The sequence below is a fragment of the Nuphar pumila genome, chromosome 5, assembly GCF_984573655.1.
Source record: "Nuphar pumila chromosome 5, dmNupPumi1.hap1.1, whole genome shotgun sequence".
In the NCBI taxonomy this organism is placed as follows: Eukaryota; Viridiplantae; Streptophyta; class Magnoliopsida; order Nymphaeales; family Nymphaeaceae; genus Nuphar; species Nuphar pumila.
This window is the reverse complement of record NC_143253.1, coordinates 128,381,867-128,403,148: the sequence shown is the minus strand read 5'-3', so window position 1 is coordinate 128,403,148 and position 21,282 is coordinate 128,381,867. Positions and strand designations below refer to the sequence as shown.

General features: G+C 44.4%; 1 protein-coding gene across 2 annotated transcripts; it reads left to right on the top strand.

The window, feature by feature from the left end:
• Nucleotides 1-1,064: 1,064 nt before the first annotated feature.
• Nucleotides 1,065-4,826, top strand: LOC149838656 (BTB/POZ domain-containing protein At5g66560-like). Of its 2 annotated transcripts, XM_090007757.1 has the most exons (5): nucleotides 1,065-1,261; nucleotides 1,342-1,411; nucleotides 1,524-2,771; nucleotides 3,779-4,355; nucleotides 4,618-4,826. In XM_090007757.1, the coding sequence occupies exons 1-4, from the start codon at nucleotides 1,224-1,226 to the stop codon at nucleotides 4,349-4,351; spliced, it is 1,929 nt and encodes a 642-aa protein (XP_089863883.1). In that variant the 5' UTR covers nucleotides 1,065-1,223; the 3' UTR covers nucleotides 4,352-4,355; nucleotides 4,618-4,826. The 2 variants fall into 2 exon arrangements, with proteins under 2 accessions (XP_089863883.1, XP_089863882.1); XM_090007756.1 differs by lacking the exon at nucleotides 4,618-4,826 and having other exon boundaries at nucleotides 3,779-4,491.
• Nucleotides 4,827-21,282: the final 16,456 nt, after the last annotated feature.

Below are 21,282 nucleotides of genomic sequence, written 5' to 3'. Positions count from 1 at the left end.
GTTTTGGCTTACCAAATACAACTAAACGAGATTGAATTGGGTCTGATATCAGATAAAAGCCAATTCGTTGGCATCCATAAAAAGCGAGTCACTACTCCCCTGTTAAAATTATTAAAAAAAAATAATATTAAATTTTTATTTTTTGGTATTTTTTATATATATTAAAAAATAGCAGATTCTGGCCTGCAGCGTATCAAAATTCTGCCCATACGATGCGTATGCGTATCGGCCGATACACACTGACAGCATTGGTTTGTACTACTCCAATACAAAATACATCTTCCATACAAAATTCGCGCTAAGTTCAAATCTTACTCATTTAGTCTGTGGAGTCGCTTTGGCAATTCGTTGAACCAGGAAAGCATGTTTACGAAATTTACATAAATAACAAGGATAAAAAAGAAATTTTCCATAAATTAACATTTTTACATTGAAAGATTGTTGGATCTTAGTTGAAACTCTTGTTGGGCCCGAGTCTGGTGTGAAATTTTCCAAATTATACCGGGTTTCATATATTAATCGGACTCTTCAGTTCTGACCCGGATTCTCATCCCGCCTTCTTATTTATCACCAAACCTGACCCTATAAGATTGGGTACGGGTCGGGTCCTTGATACCCCTGCTCTCATACTATTATTCACAAGACTAAAATTCCTAAAAGAGTCGCAAGAGGCAAAAAAAGGGGAACTATACATCCATTTTGGAAGTTTGCTCTGTCCGACTCCGACCCTTCCTTTTTTGTCTCTCGCTGCCCCTCAAACTCTTCTCTCCGCTTCTCCTCATCAGACCCCTCTTGAACAACGACGAGCAGCCGTTGTGTGATGATGCCTAGACGTTTAGTCTCCTCATCGCATTCCTCTTGAACTACGAGTTTGCCATCGTATGAAGACTAGCCATTATTAGTCTCTCTCTCTCTCTCTCTCTCTCTCTCTCTCTCTCTCTCTCTTGTGCTTCACTGCTAGAGTTTGAGTCTCACGTGAGTTGTGTGGCTTCGGTAGACGCTCGTCTTGAGTCTTTGTGAAGGGTCTCTCTCTCTCTCTCTCTTTGCGTCTCCATCCCAAAAAGTCTCCACCTTATTTGCTCTAAGCGGAATATGCAACGGAGATCTGCCGCTGGGTGGTGTGGATCGGGAGGAGGGATGGCTCAGGTTGACAATTCCGGTCGTCACGCTCTTCTCTACGTTGGCTGCTGAGCTCGGGTGGAGGCTCGGTTTTGGTGAAGGAAATGGCGTCGGACAAGCACGGGTCGAAGGGCCAAGCATGGTGAGAGCAAACCCATTTCTTAACCCCTAAAATTTGAGTAGAATCTGTGAATAAGTTTCGATTCTTCGTTTTTCTCTCAGGTTCTGCACCACCGGGCTGCCTAGCGACGTTGTAGTAGAGGTGGAAGACATGGCCTTTCATCTACACAAGGTCCGTTCACTAAATCTTCGCTGTTTTTCGCCATCCCCTTTTCTTCTTCTTCGTAAAGACCTCACCTTTTCTTCCTCTTTCGTTCCTTCTTTGGTTTGTTTTCCTTTTCTAGTTCCCGTTGTTGTCGAGGAGCGGGAAGCTACACAGGATGATCATGGAGCAGGAGGTATCGACGCACAGAGAGGGAGAGGGAGAGGGAGAGGGAGACGAGGAGGAGGAGGAGGAGGCGTGCTACTTCCTCAGCCTTCCGGCGTTCCCCGGCGGATCCGAGGCGTTCGACGTCGCCGCGAAGTTCTGCTACGGCGTCAAGGTCGAGCTCACGGCGTCGAACGTCGCCCCGCTCCGCTGCGCGGCGGAGTACCTCGAGATGACGGAGGAGCACGGCAACGGCAACCTCGTCGCCAGGACGGAGGCGTTCCTTAACCAGACGGTGCTCCGGAGCCTCAGGGACGCCGTCAGGACTCTGAGCTCGTGCGAGCGGCTCATGCCAGAGGCCGAGGATCTCGGCATCACCAGGCGGTGCGTCGACGCCATCGCCACCAAGGCCGGCGCCGACCCATCGGCGGCGTCGGGCGATCTGATTGCGAGCCCTGGCGGCAGCATCCTCTGGAACGGGATCGAGACAGGCCTCCGGCACCGGGATCCGGTGAGGTTCGACTGGTGGTACGATGAGCTCACCTTTCTGGGGCTACCCTTCTACAAGAGGGTCATCTCCGCCATGAAAGCTCGCGACTTGTGCGCCGAGAGCATCGAAGGGTCTCTGGTGTGCTACGCCAAGAAGTTCATTCCGGGCCTGTCGCGGCGGAACAGGGTGCCGTCCTCGCACTCCGTTTCCGTCGCGACGGAGGACGATCAGAGGGAGCTGCTGGAGACGGTGGTGAGCCATATGCTGGTGAGGAAGAGCAGCAGCTCGACCACGACGACGAGGCTTCTGTTCGGGCTGCTCCGGACGGCGAACATCCTGAGCGCGTCGGAGTCGTGCCGGACAACGCTGGAGAGAAAGATCGCCGGGCAGCTGGACCAGGCGACGCTGGACGACCTGCTGCTGCCGAGCTTCTCCTACCTCATCGAGACCCTCTACGACATCGATTGCGTGGAGAGGATTCTTGGCTACTTCCTCGAGGGGTGCGGTGGTGCGGACGGAGAGGAAGAGGAGGAAGGTGAGGATGAGGAAGAGGAGAGGAGGTTCGGGAATTCGCCAGGGATGGTGGTCGGAAAATTGATGGACGGGTACCTCGCAGAGATCGCTTCCGACGGGAATTTGAAGTCGGAGAAGTTCTACAACCTCGCCGTGGCGCTTCCGGACCACTTCAGGATTTACGACGATGGACTGTATCGCGCCATCGATGTCTACCTCAAGGTAAAGATTCAAGAACCCAGTTATCTGCTTTCTCAGACGTCTGTTGCGGACCATGGTGTGGTTTTCCCACTCGAATCGATGCTCTCTTTACCGGCATAAGTTGGGATGGCTCAGGCTGATTTCCAGCTATGGTTTGTCTGGTTTTCTCTCTTCAATGTTCACTACAGTGCAGATCAAACTCAATTATTGAGTTGTTGGTTGCATTTCTAGTGGAGTGTTACTGTGTGCCCCTGCTCCCATTCTTAAGGGGAGGGTGAATAAGCTCATGAAGTATGGCTTGGTGCATATTTCGGGTCTGCTCTGTGTGGCACTTTTCTTCCACGCAGAGGCAACCATGGGGGCACTAATAGCATGTAGGAAAGGTGATTCGGTGTAGTCTGGCCGGACTGGAGAAGTGGGCACCAGGCCATAGCCCAACATGATCTGCCCCAAGTAGGTCAGACTCAGGTTATGAACTATTAGTTCTTGGTGCTTGAAACCCACCTGCTGGGTTGGACTGTAGGCCGAGTTGCTTGTGTGTCTGGTTGTTGGTTCAACTGGGTGAACAAGAAATGCCGACAGATCAAAATCAAATGCGTTAGTTTGTATCAGCAAGCTACAAGTGCTGAAGTCGCAAATTTCCTAAGATGGTGAGTGCCCTTTTCGATGGGTAATCTCTGAGGATCTCCTGATTTCTGAGAATGCAGCCAAAAACGACTAAGTTTATCAAGTTTCTGTGTTCCGAGTCTTATTGATTGGTCACTATTGGGGTTTCCCAATGTTTTTTCTTGTTGTTGCCTTTGCTTCATTCCCCAATCAGAACTGAAGTTGAGCTGAAATTCACAATGGATTGAAAACAGATCATGTGCAGTTCTAACTTCTACTCACTGCTTCATATGGGATCTTGAGTCGATACCTGCTGGTTGTTGTACTGTGATAAGTCGCATCAATTATGCTTCTTGGCATGAATTAATCATCATTGATGTGTAAAATTAGCTAACTCTTCGAGTTACTGAAAATGTCATTAGGCACATCCCTGGATTTCAGACGACGACCGGGAGAAGATATGCAGCATAATGGATTGCCAAAAGCTCACACTCGAAGCATGCACCCATGCTGCGCAGAACGAGAGGCTTCCTCTCCGGGTTGTAGTACAAGTTCTCTTCTTCGAGCAGCTCCAGCTGCGTCGCGCCATCACCGGCTCCTTTGTAGCTCCCGACATGTCGATACCAGATTCAGGCCAGCCTTCTCGCCTCCAAGACCACATCGGGTTCCTGGGCCAATCCCCTGCCGCACAACCATGGCAGACTACATATAGGAACAATCAGGTCCTCCGCCTCGACATGGACGGTATGAGAGCTCGAGTGCACGAGCTGGAGCACGAATGCTCTAAGATGAGGCGCGCTATCCGGAAGTTCGATAAGACCAGCAAGGGCGGCAATGTTGGTGGTGATGCTGAAATTGGTGGCAATGGTGGATGGAACTCCTTCACTAAGAAGTTTGGGTGCAAGTTCAAGACTCAAGTGTGTGACTCACACGAAAGAGCATGGGTGGAAGCCAAGAAAGGGGGCCACCACCACCGGAGCTCATCGCTCTCGTGATGTGGTATTGTTCTAACCCCATTTTCCACATGCCCTTGAGCAACCATAATTCTTCTATTATGTATATGTAATTTATCATCTTTAGATATTCTTTTTCCCTCAAGTCTGCAGTTTAGAAAAAAAAATCATTTTCATGTTTCTCTCTCTTCTTTCTGATCCTCTGGGGCATTTCATCAACTGAAATTCCCTTTGCCCATACCACACTCTATCTTGGTAGCTGCATTGGAGTAGCAACCCTAATACTTTTTTTTTTTTTGGCAAAATAGGATGACTTCTGCCCATCCAGCTATCTCATTCTACCGCTAGATCCAAACTACAAGAAAGATGGTCCAACTTTGACAACGATAGTCTTGCTGGCCCAATGCCCTGCAGTCTTGATGGATGACACCCGATTTTGTCCAAAGATTAGGAACCTTGAACCTGATCTTGTGTGAGCTCTTTTATTTTCCCAAGCTTAATTGATTTTGTTGTGTTATATGTGGGCGTGAGAAGTGTGTAAACCAGTGACAAACGTTAAAAACGGCAAAATCTCGTTTTAGAAACTCGCGATGGTTTGAAATTTTTTTATAAATCTCGCTTTTTGTTGGCAAAATCTTGGCAATAAAAAATAAATTAAAAGATATAAAAAATAGTTTTTATAAAAAAATATTAATAAAAATAATTTTAAAAATAAAAATACACGGTTTTTTCATGATAAATAGCCATTTAAAATGTAAATATCGCATTTAAATTGCAGTATTTATGTTTTTTCATAAATCTCGCCATATTTTCAGAAAATCGCAGATTGGCATTATGGTGTAAACACACGATCTAATGACGAACAAGAAAACAATCAAGCATACAATTTATATGGTTTGGTGAAACCATCTATATTCACGGGGAGAGTTTGAAGAAAATTTTATTATGTCGACAAGTATAAGAGATTACAGGTTTGTTGAGAAAAAAATGCATTAGTAAGCTGTCATTCTCGATCAGACAAGTTAGTACCTTTCAAAATCCTATGAGTGATACTCGTGACTACAACACCTGTTTTTTTTCTCTTTTATTATTAGCCCTAACCAGTTTGCTCTCTCTCTCTCACCACTCCAGCGTCGCCTGAGCTTCCTGCCTCTCCTCTGCCGGCCGGCGTTTTCCGTGACCTGCTCCTCTCTCCAACCGGCGTCCTCCGTGACCAGCCCCTCTCTCCGACCGGCATCTCTCACCAACGCTCTCTCCCTCGAAAAAATCTAGTCGTTGAGCCATCGTCGGCCATCTGAGGTTTATTGGCCTCTCTCAACACTCCAGCGTCGGCCATCTGAGGTCTCTTAGCTTCTCTCAGCACTCCATCGTGATCCACACGTCTGCCATCTGTGGTGTCTTGGCTTATCTCAACATTCCATCCCAAACCCCTGTTTCCATCGTTGGCCATCAGGCAGCCTTCTGCGGCCACCACTGTCAGTGCCCATCTATAGCCTCCTTCGACCACCGTCGGTTCCCAACGGCAGCCATCTGCGGCTATTGCTCTTCTGTCACCACTCTCAGACCCAAAACCCACATCCCCACTGGCTGTTTCGCCTTTTCCCTCAACACTCCCAAACCCCTATCTCTCTTTCTCGGCCATCAGGCAGCCACCACCGTCAGCGTCCATCTATAGCCTCATCGACCTCCGTCGGCCCCCAGCGGTAGCCATTTGCGGCCCCAACGTCAGCATTCATCTTTAGCCATCATCGAACTCCGTCGGCCCTCAACAGCAGTCATCTGTGGCTTTTGCTCTGCACTCCCAAACCCCAAACCCCCATCATCATCGGCTCTTGCTGCTCTCTCTACAATACCAAACCCCTATCACCACCGTCGCCCCCTTCCCCCCCCCCCCCCCCCCCCCCCCCCCCACCCCCACCAGCGGCAGCCATCTGCGGCCACCACCGTCTGCATCCTTCTATAGCCTTCATCGACCACCGTCCATCTCTAGCCGTCGGACACTCCCAAACCTCCATCTCCACCGTTGGCCCTCAGCAATAGACATTTGCGGCAGCCTCTGCTCATCGTGGCAGAGCTCATCCAACAGAGCCCCTCCCGATTTCTCTCTCTCTGCAAAACACTGGCCGTAGACATGCATATTCCACCTCTGGTATCGAGCACCTCTCGATCTTCACAGCGCAGTTTTTCGCCCTGCAGCGTTTCGCATAATCTGCACTCCCCAACCTCAACGGATTGTCGCTGAGATCAAAGATAGCTCCAGCAGCCTTGCTGAACTCCCCGTTCCAGTCCTCGAGGAACAGTATCGCGTCTCCAGCCTTCAGATTGGCCTTCCACCTTCCCTGCAAAGGTCTCGTTGAAGAAGACGGTAAGTCTCGCTCTCTCTCTCTCTCTCTCTCTCTCTCTCTCTCTCTCTCTCTCTCTCTCTCTCTCTCTCTCTCTCTCTCTCTCTTTGCTGAGGATGAGAGACAAGTCATGGGGGCACGATCATTTTTGGAGTATCTCGTGTAGTCGTTCGGTTTCTCGCAACAGAGAGGTTTTCCGAGAGTTGGCAGATGGGATTAATGCTTGGGCCTTGGCTGTGCCGCTCCGAAAGTGGGGGGCTCCCGTTAGGGTCCCTTTCAAGTTGTCTTAGGGATTCTTCGCATCCTTAGCTGGGTTCCTGGTCTGCGGCTTGCGTCGACGAGTGCTTGATTTTGCTGACGTTCGGGGGTTTGTTAAGTCCCTTCGCAGAGAAGCTCTTGAAGGCAATGAGATTCAGGGGTCACTCAGTGCTCCTTTTTTTCGGCCGTGCACTAACAAGGATGTATTAGAGGGGTGGAAGTTGGTTAGGCCGGCGTGGCAACCATCTTGCTGTAACCTTAGGCGACGGGCCGGGCAAAGCCGGGGGACTGGTGGTGTAATATGTGTTTCAATCGCAATTTTCGTTCCAGAGTTTTTTGTCATAGGTGTGGCTAGGATAGTTCAAGAATTCGACATATTGTTTGTCTAACCGGTGAGTCTCGTATGCCGAAACCTTCACCATAGGCCAGGCAACGGGTACCTGCTCCTTGTAAACCTGGTGTATCTTTTTGTGATGTGGCACAAGTGTGTGCTTTGGAGGCAAGCACCTCTCCATTTTCGGCGGTTAAGATCGGATCGCTCTGGGTATCGTTGAAGATATCTGATGTCGTATGTTCATTCCGTAAGGCCGATCATTCACCGCAGTTCTTTCGCTCGTATCTCGAAGCAACCATCGAGAAGCGTCCTTATCAGTCGGCTAGCTGTCACACTCGCCCGAACGAGTTATTGAGTACGACTGTTCTCGAGATGGAGTGTGGGTCATCTTGCATGGAGAAATTTTTGGGCTCTGCTCGTACATCCAACGTACGTTCATCTGGTTTGCCTCTTCGATTATTGGGTCGCCAGCACAATCTTGCTTCCGAGAGGTGTGCTGCATTTATCGACCATGATGGATCCGGGGCTCGTTCTTTTTTTAATGATCATGGAATCTTTTGTTCTATTGATTCTACCTGTCGTATCTTGACGAGATTCTTACCGCATAAAGGCATCCTGGTTTGCATGGGGTCTGCCCCGACGTGTTTTTTTGTTTTACCTGCGTGGTCTTGATTTCTCCTTGCATGTCGCAACAAACTCAATTTCTGTGTTCGACGGACTGCATGTCCGATCAAGACGGGGGTTGTCCCATGGAGGTTCTCGAAGCACCTATTCAGGGGGTCTCAGAGGTCTCTTGCTCGCAACCTGTGCATCCACAACCTTGCCCTGATTTGTTACGTTCGGAGTGTGGGGCACAGGGGGTCGAGGACAGGTTCGTCATTTGGGGTATGTCCTTCGCCGAGGCTGCGCGGGCATTAGGAGTGCAGATTTCACCCGGGCAGCTTTCTTCGATCCAGCAGTAGATTGTTCCTCGAGTACAATCGGCGGACAGGGTTGCAAATAGCCTTCGTAAAGCGAAATCATTGGCTTGTTCGCAAGCCCTGTTTCAAGAAGATGGATCAAGCTCAGTGCGATGCTCAGTTAGGCAAAGACGCACTAGGGTGCTCCCTGACTTCTTATCATGAAGATGTGTATTTGGAATATTAGGGGAATGAATTGCTCTCGTAATCGCTTGTTTTTAGCTAACTGGATTAGATATGAAAGTACGGACATCGTTGCAATTTGTGAAACCAAAATGGAGGATATTTCGTTATCAGTGGCGTCTTACTTATGGAGAGGTGCAGCATATGCTTTTAAACCGGTCGTTGGGTTTGCTGGGGGCATCTTGGTTCTTTGGAAAACTTCTCTTAAGGCGACAATAGTGGATATTGGTCTTTATTCCATGTCTCTTTGTGCAAACTTGTTGCCGTCGCTACAAGATGTCGTTTTCACCTTTGTGTACGGTCTTGTTGTGTCATCCTCGCGACCAACTTTCTGGGTTGACTTGGACCAAGTTTTGGTTACCTTTGGAGCTTTTCAGTGCATAGGAGAAGATTTCAATTGCCTATTGTCTACGCAAGATTCTAGTCTACCAGTTCTTCTCAACTCCTCTATTAAGGGGTTTCAGGAGTTTGTTCAGCGGAACTAGCTGTACTCGGTACCTCATGTGGGGGAGCAATTCTCATGGTCAAATATGAGGTCTCGCCCTTGCTTGCGGATACTAGATCGTGTATTTCTCTCGCTAGATCTATTTCACGCAGTCCCGGATGTCACTGCTTGCCTGATGCCGCAGACCATGTTCGATCATGGACAACTAATTGTTTCATGGGGTGCAGGCTTTAAAGTGTGTCGCAGGTTCTCCTTTGAGGAATGGTGGGTTCGTGTGCCAGATTTTCAGCAACTAGTTGGTCAATCGTGGGCTCAACCGGTTTCAGGATCTTGGGTGGCCATCCACATCCATGCAAAGCTTCTTCGTCTTCGGCATCGTATTAAGGAATGGCTCAGCGTTAACAACCTGAACAAGTTTAGGTTCATCGGTCAGTGGGAAGCTGAGCTCTCCTCCTTGGCCCAACGTCAGGTCGATCTTGTTGGTGTGTCGGAGGGTCAAGTGCTTCAATTGCAGGAGCGTATTGTTGTCCTCTTTGCCCTCGTTGCAGAATGAAGAGCGCGAGATGAGCTTAGATGGAAATTGAGGGCCAGAGTTGCATGGTTGGCAAATGGCGATGATAATACACGATTTTTTCATATAAACGCATCAAATAAGTACAGAAAGAACTGGTTCCTCTCGATCGAGATCGATGGATGCCAATTTAATCAACATAATTGTCTGTCAGCTATTACTTCGTATTTTTCCAGGCTGTATTCGACTTACGTAGGCGTTGGGGGGCTCATCGGCGATATGGGTTATAAGCGGTTGGTGGCAAACCAATATATTCCTCTGCAGGCTAGATTCACCGAAGCTGAGATTTTTGATGCTATTAGCAGCCTCTCAGGATGGAAGGCCCCAGGCCTTGATGGTTTTCATGTAGACTTCTTCAAAGTTTTTTGGCCAATGGTTAAAGCTGACCTGCTCCAGTTGTTCGATGAATTCTATCGTAATACGAGACTGCCTAAACCATACCATGTGGCAGTCATTTCTTTGATTCCTAAAAGGCAAGGGGTGTCAGACATATCCAACTTCAGGTTGATTTCGGTGATGGGCGCTCTGTATCGCATTATATCTAAGGTGTTGGTTAACAGGCTGCGCGCTGTCATTGATCAACTTGTCTCTTCGAATCAGGGGGCTTTTATTCCAGGTCGAAGTGTGCAAGGGTCATTTATTTGTGCAACTGAGCTTCTTCACTCTTTACAGTCGACTGGAGCACCGTACTTCTTGTTAAAATTGGATTTTCATAAGGCTTATGATAGTCTAGCATGTGATTTTCTGTTTGAATCTCTAACAAATATGGGGTTCGGCAACCGGTTTATTGCATGGGTTAAGGAGCTGATCACGAAATCAGTGTCGTCGATATGCATCAACGGACTGAGAGGGGAAAAAATCAAGTTGGGTAGAGGCGTGCGATAGGGTTGTCCCCTATCCCCCATCCTCTTTATTATTGCGGCAGAGGGTTTACCTATTCTCATGAAAAGGGCAGAACAAACAGGCTTCTTGAATTTGTTGGCCATTCCTAGTTTTGTTGGTCACACAATTCAATATGCAAATGATACTTTAATATTTGGTCATGCGAATGTTAATCAAATGTCTAGGTTGTGCTTCATTAGTAAAATATTTGCTGCAATTTCTGGCCTTCGCCTAAACGAGAGTAAGTGCGCTCTGGTGTTACTCAATGCTGACCCTCTCCTCCAATCGGCTGCTGCAAGGTTCTTCAACTGCCCGATATCCGACCTTCCTGTTAATTTCTTGGGTCTATCATTGCACTCACTGCAGCCGTCGAGAACTTTGTCTTGGACGTCTACTATAGAGTGGGTGCAAGGGAGATTGCAGTCTTGGAAGGCCCGATATTTATCTTTTGCGGGACTATTGTCGCTCACTCGCCATGTTTTGGCCAGATTACCATATTTTTGTATGAACATGTCCATTATACCGACGACAGTAGAACGAACGATTAACCATTTGCTTTCGCACTTTCTTTGATCTGGGAATGCGTCTCATAAAAAGTATTCGCTGGTGTCTTGACAGCAGATCGTTCTCCCGAGGCAGCGCGGCGGCTTGGAGATTCCAGCTTTGAGAAAGAAGAGCATTGTTTTAGTCTTGAAGTGGGCTTGGGTCGCTTCCACATCTCCATCTTCTTGGGCTACGTTTGTTAGGGAAAAATATGGTAGTTTAGCTGACTCTCTTCTTTCGACGCCCAGTTCAGTGTGTCATTCGTCCCTCTGGTTGGAGTGGCGGAAAACACTTCGCTACTTCAGTGATAGGGATCTTAGGCCTGGCCATGGCCGCCCGTGGCTTCACTGGGCCATGGCGAGCGGAGATAGGTTCTCCATTAAGCAAGTTTACTATTCCTTGTTGTCATCCGGGATGGATTGGTTTTCCATTGATTGTATATGGGGTAAGGGGCCCGCTCCAAGGGCAAAAGCGTTGGCGTGGTTAGTGGCTCTAGATCGTGTTCAAACCCAGATTAATGTCAGGAAACGGGGGCTTCAATTTCCAAGCATGTGTGTTCTTTGCGAAAAGGCGGTAGAGGGCACGACTCACCTATTTTGGTTTTGCCCGGTAGTTTTAGACCTATTCTTTCAAACTTGGGGTGCACCGCCGGTTCAAACACGTTCGAGTTCTGTTATTCGAGACCTCTTGTTTGGTCCCATGAGTTTACGAAACAAAAAAAAAATGAGATTATTGTGGCAGGTATGGTTGTTTTCAGCATGGTGGGTGATATGGACTGAAAGAAACGATATCTTTTTCAGGGGCATTAAATTCAATTTTGGAAGGCTACGTCAGCAGGTTATGTTTGATGTGTATCTGACTCTTAAATTACATAGTAGAGACGGGGGTTTGGATCTACTTGTACTCTGAACTGTGCACAGTCACCATCTAGATGGTGGCTGTCTTACTCTTATGTTCCTCTCTTATCCAATATTCGGTTGGATGTATTTTGGTAATGTTGAATGATAAATGTTCTCTCTCTCTCTCTCTCTCTTATTTTCTATAGTAAAAAGATCCACGTGGCAAGTTCAAAACCTACGTTACCCAACACGCGGCAAGTCAAAAACCCACATTACCCTACACTATGAAGGGCTCCCAATAGGTCTGTAACTTTTCTTTATCCATAGTGAATGGTGAAACTTTGGTTGTGTATGTAAAGAAACAAACTAATGGAGAATCTTTACCTTGGATGGAGTTATTTAAAAATGATAGCATGCAATGCATGAATCCAATCATGGGAATTCGTAGCCTAAAGTCTGAGTTTTTAATGTTTTGGCTCTGGTCACCATGTGTGGTCCCCTACTGTGAATTAATAATCTGGATTTGCAGCTTGTGCAATCAGACTGTATGATGGGGTCGTCTGGTGAACACGATCAGAGTATATACGATTAATCACTAGGGAGCTTTTGCACTCATTCATGAAGCAGCAAGTTCGTGATCGCAACTACTGTAGAGCATTTTACTGGATGGATTCCTCTAAGGCTCTGTTTGGGAGCCGATGTCGAAAGCAGAGACGAGGATTTCCGATATCCCGCCTCTTCTCCCCCTGCTTGTTTCCCTGTAGTTGGGAGGCAAGGGGAGTTGGGCTGCTCCGCTCGTTATTTTTGGCAAAGTGAACTCCACTCCCATCTCAGCCAGCCTATCTCCCTTGCCATCTCCCTCTAACTCTGGCTCCTAAATAGAGCCTAAGTTTTCAAGTATTTCTATTTTAAACTGGGGAATGTGTTTATTGTTACTGCATTTGAATTACTACTGTTCTCCAGTAGTGTGTCTGATTCTAGTGTCGTCTTAGCTTGGATGGCAACTCAAGAGCAGATCCAGTGATCGGACCAAGTACCTGTCAACGTACTAGGCCCCTTGATCAGGCAAGATGAGAGGTCGCCCTGCTCACCCTTGTTGTTAGTGCAATGGGGCGAATGGACAGGAGGGCACGTGTTGCATTTTGGGCGGCCAAGTACCCCCAAAAGTACTTGGTCTCATTACTGGATCCTGCCTTATAATACAGTCAGTATTTTGACAGTCCTACTGACATTCAATGTATTGCAAATAATTCAGTGTATACCAACAGGGGGCTCCGCTTGTCTGGTAGTAGCAGCTGGTGCACGTCACCTTGTGTTGGGACATTGCAGGTTCAAAAACCCAATGGTATAGTTGTATAACTGGTAGGGTCTGCCTAACCTCAGATTGCCTTTCAAAAATACCCTCATTTTGTAGGATAAAACCGTGGATCCTAACCTACGTCACATGGGCACTTTTGGGGGATACATGGATACAACCATTTTTATGAAAATTCTACTATATGATTTGTATATAAAAGGATATGAAATGATAGTCAAAATAGAGTGTTCCTAACTTGTAGATTATACTCTGGTCACCTTGCACTATTCAATGCAAAACGCACATTAGTAAAACAGTAATTAACTCTAATCAATGACAGTACAAATCATCTTTAGTCAAATTGAGCTAACGAGGACTCTGCTAGGTGTGCTTCTTTCGAAAATGATAGCTGATATGAGATGGTTATATACTAAGTGACATGGACTAGATAGAATTCGCATTTGAAAATGTGCTTGATCAGCTTCTGCTAGGCAGTTGTGCACAGAGTGGTGCACAGGGACAATTAAAATAATTCAACACATAGAAAGGTATTGGTACGCGGCCATTGGTCGTTAGGCTGTTCTGATTGGACAGTTTGGTGTGTCACGAGTTTGTGAAGCATTCTATGTCTGTGATAGAGCGATAAGAAGGCTTGTGATAGTAAAAAAAAGACCATCGCGTCGCACTGGCTTATTGAAAAAGTAAGCCCATGACAAATTGGTATTAGAGCGGAAAGATTCACGAAGACCCTGTTGTTCATTATATGTGACACTGAAGAAGACAGAGATGATTTATCTTGGTTACAAAAATTTTGTGCAGTTGAAGTATTGTTAACCGAGCACAAAATCAAGATGTTGACAGGATGGTATGGGACATTTTAACCATAGTAAGTAGAAGTGTAAGGTTGTTGTTCAGTTAACTAAAGAAACGTAGATAAGCCAAAGATTTCTACCAGTTATGTGTTAGGCTAGCAGATGAAGCGTAATATTTGCCTTATTCATGCAGAGAATACACGTTAGATTCGGCTAGATGAATTTACACATTTAGGTATGGAAGACTCAACTAAACTTTTATATTCTTTCTCAAGATTGTGGGTTACCGGACTGCCTATGTTGAGCGGAATGCTTACTGTTTTGGTCCCTTGAGTTGGCAGATCCTCTATGGATTATATGTGCAAAAAATTTTATTGTTCATGGCTAATTAATTCATGCGAGAACGTTTTATTGACTCCGAGAGAGAGTTACAGCATGTTGGCTCCGAGAGGAGAGTTGCAACATTGGGTCAAATGTGCCCATGTAAGGATGAGTGCCTAGGAAGACGCTTTAAAGGACCACTTTAGAGTGATACGCAATAAGGCGTCCCTCACTTAAGAACTAGTTTAGATCATGAAAAATCGTAAGTTGGTGCCTAAGGGAGTTGATATTCTCACGGCATACATTGGTGGTCATCTTTCTCTACGAGGACCACAAAGGACTTTGAATTGCTCTTGCAGGGGTTAGAAGGCACCCCAGCCATGAGCATGAAGACGATGACTACAAGAAACCTGTGGATTAGCGACGACCTAAATTCGTCGCTAATCCGTCACTAAACTGTTTAGCGATGAATTAGCATCGGATTAGCGACAGAAAACTTTCATCGCGAATTTTTCGACGCTAAGTAGTGCCAGAACTTATCCACCGCTAAGTTCGTCGCTAATTTGCGACGGATATGATCCATCGCGAGTCTTTCGCTATTTTAAATTTGTGGTGGATAATATTCGTTGCTAATCTGTCATTAAAATTTAAAAAAAAATAAAAAAAATTGATCGCTGTCGGCGCGTTCTCCGGCAAGGAGCAATTTTTTTGCACAAAATTGACGCGTTCCGGCAGGCTGCGGATCCGGGTGGAGCTGCTCTTCAAGTTCCAGGTCTGCCACGAGAACCAGCCGAAGAGCTTCACGGCGGGGGGGCGTTCCGGGGGGAGCTCCTCTTCAAGTTCCACAGGTCTGCCATGAGAACCAGCCAAAGAGCTTCACGGCGGGGGCGCTCAGCTTCAACTGCGACTCCGCGCAGATCTTCGCGAGCTGCAGGGGGAGGAGCAACAAGTACGGCATCTTCGCGACTCTGGCAGGCTCTTCGCGACTCCGCGCGGATCTTCGCGACTCCGCGCGGATCTTCGCGACTCCGCGCAGATCTTCGCGACTCCGGCAGGCTCCAGTGGCTCCCCAACAGTAGCCTCCTTTTTGTCGTCACTCTCTTCGACTCTGGCACGCTCCAGTGGCTCCCCAACAGTAGCCTCCTCTTTGTTGCCCCCTTGACGTCTCGGCTCCAGCGAAGCCACGACAGCTCCATCTACGACTTCTCCATAGGTGGATATCGACTCACGTCGTCAGCGGGGCTTCTGGCGTCCTGAGAAACATCTCAAGTGGGGATGGTTTAAATCGAACGGGAGGGAAAAACAAATGGAGGAAAAAAATTGAACGGAGGGAGGGAAAAATTCGCACCTCAGGTGGGACAAAAATTAGCGACGGAATTAGCGAGGGAATTTTTCTGTCCCTAATCCGTCGCTAATTAGCGACGGATTAGGGACGAAAAAATTCTCTCGCTAATTCTGTCGCTAATTAGCTTTTTTGTAACGTTTTTGGCAGAGAAAAAATGTTGTCGCTAATCCCTCGCTAATTAGCGACGAAGATATTTTTGTCGCTAATTTTGCAAATATTTCAAACGTTAGCGACAAATAGTTTTCGCTCGCTAATCTGTCGCAAATTGGCGACGGAAAAAAACTGTCACCAATTGTCGTCGCTAAGTAGCATTTTTCTTGTAGTGGATAAGTTTATCGTGTGAGCGAGGATTACATGTTTATGTATGAGACTATACTGGGGTCTCACAAACAAATGATGCTCGATGTTGATAAAGCAGAAGATCGTTGTCTAAGTGATTGGAGGTCCATTAAGGAATGGGACTTAGCATGTTAAAGGTTGTGGTGATGGTGGATGAAAATCAGAACAAGTTTAGTAGACTGAAGAAAAAAGAGTAAACCAAAGATAAGTACAAAGGAAAACTGACATATAAGTGAAGACTGTGTTCTTACCTGCATTGGCATTATCGAGGATGACAATGGTTTTGGGTGGGGGGGAATGTTTTAGGTCGAGCTTTCGAAATAGGGCATGTGCAGTATGAAGCTTTACTGAGTGGGAAATGCACGGTGTGCGTTGGCTTGATCTATGACGTGCGATAATAGCATGGCACGCAATAGGCAACGATATCGTTGTTAGTGCATCGTTGTATAGTGGCATAGACGTGGAGCATTGTTTGGTTAAGTAGTGTCAGTGGATCAGAGGATGTTATATTTGAAGATTTAGTTAAGGACCTCTCAGCTTGCAAGTCTCACACATAGTGGTTGGATGCATGGGGGTGTGTGTGGGTTAGGGCTAATTCTTTCAGGGATCACATTAGGTGATTTAAATCGAGTATGGTGACTTAGGGCTAGGCGAGAGAATGCCTAGGCATCGGTGAAAGAGTTTGTGTGGTGCTCTTCGTTATAGTGTTCAATCATCAACTGGTCTTCAGACTAGGGACCGCAAGGCCTTGTTCCTTTAGTAGTGAGGTTTTTTTGTAGCATGTGCATAGAGTTGCAATACGCTCCATGTCACGCAAGGCTAAGGCAAGTTTGTGCCTCTTTCGAAAGTGATAGCTCGTATGAGACGGCTATGCACTAAGCGACATGGACTGGATAGAATTTGCATTTGAAAATGCGCTTGATTAGTTTTCACTAGGCAGTTGTGCATGGGGTGGTGCACAGGGCTAATGAAAATGATTCAACACATGAAAAGGTGTTGGTATGTAGCCTTTGTCCGTTAGACTGCTCAGATTGGGTAGTTTTGCGCGTCGCGGGTTTGGGAAGCATTCTATGCCTGTGACAGAGCGATAAGAAGGCTTGTGATGGTAATGAATGATTGTTGCACCGCACTGGCTTATTGAAAAAGTAAGCCTGTGACACTTTTCTCTTATTTATATGATAGTTCTCTAACTACCTTGGCTGCAAACATGGCTCAACAACGTCTTGTCTTAATCTTTGCATTTCCTTTGGCGCCAGCCTTTTTCACTACTCAAGTTGATAAATGATGGTGATGGTGTGAATCTGCTTAGTCTTGTTGAAGGGCGAACTTTTTCTTAAGACATTTGGATTTGAAGTACTTGTTGAATATTACATTTTCTTTCTCTTTTTAATGAGGAGAAACCACTATTATGGTTCAGACAACTTGTTAGGGCCTAGAGGTTCCACGTGAGTCGTAAAACTTTTACTTCCTTTTGCGTGATGTTGGATCGTGATGGATTGGATCTCTATCCTAATAAACAGGAGTATGGATTTCTTCAGCATGTATCTATTTGCGATTCAGAATTGTTTTGTGTATTTATATATTATTTTGATGTGCTTTATAATTTGTTTATGTTCATATCTTATAAATATATGAATATGAGATACCTTGTATTTGTCTAATTTTAATCATAGATCAAGTTGGATTAGATCAGATACTAATGAATCTGATGCTTGGATCAATAAGACTAACATGAGAGCAAGTCAAATTTTAATAGACCTGGTTGGTTCTGATAAAATTATATTAGATCTGGTTAATCATGAATGAATTTAAATAGATCAAATTGAATATTTTTGGATTCAAAAAATACCATTGGACATAAACTTAGTTATGATCCGAATAAATTCATACATGATACAGGTGAGTTGGTTTTATATGAGATCTAAGAATGTTTTATATGATTGCATATTATATTATTATATATGCTTTATGGATGGTTCATATTTTTTATCCTATTGATTGACATTTGATCCAAGGTTATCTGATGGGGCTGAATAGTTGGATCCTATGTAACCCATGGTCTCGCTTGAGCTATCTAAGCTTGCATAGAGATTCATTTTTCACTATGGATCAAGTTGGACTTGATGATAATATCTCAAGTTGATTTTGGATATAGACTCATATAAATCCAATGGATTGAGATATATATTTTTGTTTAGATATGTTAATGAATTTGAATTTATATGTTCACATGCTTGTATTTTTATTACTTATTATCATATTTGATAAGATTGAAAAATGAATGAGCTTATTATGATTGACATATTCAAATGGTAATAAGACAAAAATGATAACTTTCATTGAATATGAATCTGGTGCATATTCAAATCGAATATGGATATGAGGACTTAATCTTTATTCTTAATGTATAATGTTTCTAGTTTGTGATGTTTTAATCCACATATTGCTTAATTGCAATGCATTAAAAAAATAAAAGTTAAATTATAATTCGCACGTGCATCTAAATATTTATTTGTATATGATGATATGATGATAAATAATCATTATAAATTATGTTCCTTATGATTTGTTTGTATGAATGCATGAATGAATACTTTTTCATGCTTTGTGCATGATATGCAACATGGTTGTATTTATTGTAGGATACAACAACAACAACAACAACGTCGGACCTGTAAAGAGGTCAATGAGGCTTGGGCCTCAGGGCCCCTGGGCCCAAAAAAAATTTAGGGGCACATTGTTTAGGTAGTTTATATAAATATTTTATACATTTTTATTTAATATAATATAAATATTTGGAATATTATATTTGTTTAATGTGAATGCAAATTTTGTTGTTATTTTGATTGTTTAAAAAAAATTTGAAGGCGCTGCCCCCGAACTCCTACTATTATTAGGGGGCTTATTTTTTCCCTCCGCCTCTGGCCCCATAAAACACAGGTACGGATCTGTATACATTGATCCAAAATGATTAAGTGGGCATGTTGCATATAATGATGATGTACATAGATAATAGGAGTATTGACTATGGTGAAATTTTCGAATAGTAAAAGCATTTATCATGTTTCATAAATCATAATTTATCATAAATTTATGAGTTGATTAAAATCTATATTACTCCACTAGTATGCATGTAAACATGGTGATGTTTGATGGTGTAGTCATGGAAGAGCTATAAAAACCTCATAGCTAACTAAAAAAGTTAAACCTGGAATATGATGTATTTGTTTGAATATGGTATATTGCACATTAAGAATTATAATTTAAATTGTGACATAATGAGAAATCCATATGTTATGTGAAATTAGTGCGTAAAAGGATGATGTCATGACTAAACTCATACCATATATGAAAAGAACTATGATTCATATGATGATGTAAAGACCATATAACTATGTAAAAAATAACTCATGTGTAAAAACATCATACTTGAAAAATAACTCATAGCATGTGAAAATCTCATACTTAAAAATGAATGATGAAAAACTATTGTAACATTGAAAAGTTAACTCATAGCATATGGGAAAAACATCATATTTAGATATTGATATAACTCAATGAATTGTGAAGGTTTATTTGATACTTAGTATATGTGATAGATATATCATTTATGATATAGTGTCTTTATTCACCCCGTATGACCAAGTGGGAGATGTTGAATCTAGGTAATGAATTTATATGACTATATGGATACACAAAAGAATCCAAATACCAACACAGTCCGGGAACAAAAAACACATAGATTAAAATTCGTTCAAGTTGGAGAAACTTTTACTCGGGGGAGGGCTATTTATGTTTCAACTCCTGCGCACAGCAGGAATAAGCTGAGTGCAAAACACACCTTAAAAAAGCTGTTCTAAATAATCCCCTGCTCTCTCTCTCTTTCCTCTTCTTTCTCCCCCCTCACTGCACACACCCTGATGGAAAAACCCCATGTGAAGCAGGCCAGCTATGGTGACAACTATGAACGATTGGCACAGCATTGCCAAATGCCAGTTAGTGAATTAAAATGTTCCAGTTTGTGTTAGGCGTTGAACACAAATCTTGGGGAATGCTCCTCATGAGCATGGTAAGAGGACCACCCTACTACCAGCCCTTGAAGTTCCTGAAAAGGATGGTTCAGTAGAATGGTCGGACCACATGTTTCATAAAAACTTTTTTTTTTTTGAATAACGAGGAGAAGACCCACCAGGCCCACCATTACGGCTCAAACATCCCGTTACGTCTCAACAACTGCCATGTCGACCATATCTTTGTTTCAGTGTCTGCTGTGAAAAACTGCACAAGTAGTATAGTGGGGATAGTTTCTCATTGGCTTCAACCTTGTGGCAACAGACACACCCCGTGGTTGAACTCGCAATGTCCTTCAACTTAAACATTTTAAGCTGCCCCACCTAGCAAGGTCTGAAACCTTGAGTATTTACAAAATAGAGCTTCGAAAAAAGCCTTGTTCTTGTTGGGGAGTCGAAGCAATGACCACCCTAAGTCTCTTTCAGCTGGCATTTCAGTGTGCATTCGGGACAACTAAATGATCTAAGCAAAGGCGTAGCTGGCGGGGGGGGGGGGGGGGGAGGTGCCTCCCGAAACAGTTAAAAAAATTTTTTTTTTTAAAGCCCAGCCCTGATTCCATATGAAATAGATTTTTATCCATTTTTGTAGCCCAACCCTGACTGCAGCAAATAGTTTGATTCGTCCATATGAAATGGATTTTTATTAATAATTGTAGCCATTTTTTATTTTATCTCCAAAAAAAAATTTGGGAGCGCTGCCCCCGAACCCCCCACTATCACACAAAAATTTGTTTTTTTGCTACACCCCTGTTTCCACCCCCCCCCCCCCCCCCTCACATGAATCCTAGCTACGCCACTGGATCTAAGTGAGCTAACCCATTCTAACCAAAACATGTCCAAGCAAGCAAACATCCATGCTATGTCACATTGATACTCCATTTTGGCCTCTGTATCATGTTTCTTTTTATACTAGTCATATCAAAAATTTCCATGCTTGGCAATGATCAACATGACAGGAGAGTCTAAATTGAGTGGGGCTGTTTTTAGTGGTATAGATGAGAAAAGAAGGGAAGAAGATAACAGGAGATTTAAAGACAAGAAATCACTAACAGAAAAGCTGCAGCTTTTGACAGAGAGAGAGAGAGAGAGAGGTAGGTGGATGTATGGACTGTGACTCTGCCTTAGCAAACAATCAAACAAAAAAAGAAAAATAATAGGTAAGTAGCAGGGTCAAATAGAAAAGTAATTCAAATTAGAGGCCTTTTGGCAGCAGGCAGACTGTTGGATTTTGTGAGCAGGGGAGTACAATTATTGTTAATTGACAAGCAACGTTTGTGTCCATGTCTCCAGATATGAACAGACACTAGTATCGCGTATTATTTGGTGATCCAGCATGTGGGCCCTTCATCATGCTAATATATTGATGGTTCAAACCTGTCAATGCTTCAGTCCAAACCAACCAAAATTATGTGCATGGGATCCTAGAGCGTTGG

What these genes read in the sequence shown, in the direction of transcription:
- LOC149838656 (XM_090007757.1), top strand. Translation starts at nt 1,224, where the DNA reads ATGGCGTCGGACAAGCACGGGTCGAAGGGCCAAGCATG. An exon ending in GGGTCGAAGGGCCAAGCATG is followed by an intron (nt 1,262 to 1,341) that starts GTGAGAGCAAAC and finishes TTTTTCTCTCAG; the next exon opens with GTTCTGCACCACCGGGCTGC. An exon ending in CCATCGATGTCTACCTCAAG is followed by an intron (nt 2,772 to 3,778) that starts GTAAAGATTCAA and finishes AAATGTCATTAG; the next exon opens with GCACATCCCTGGATTTCAGA.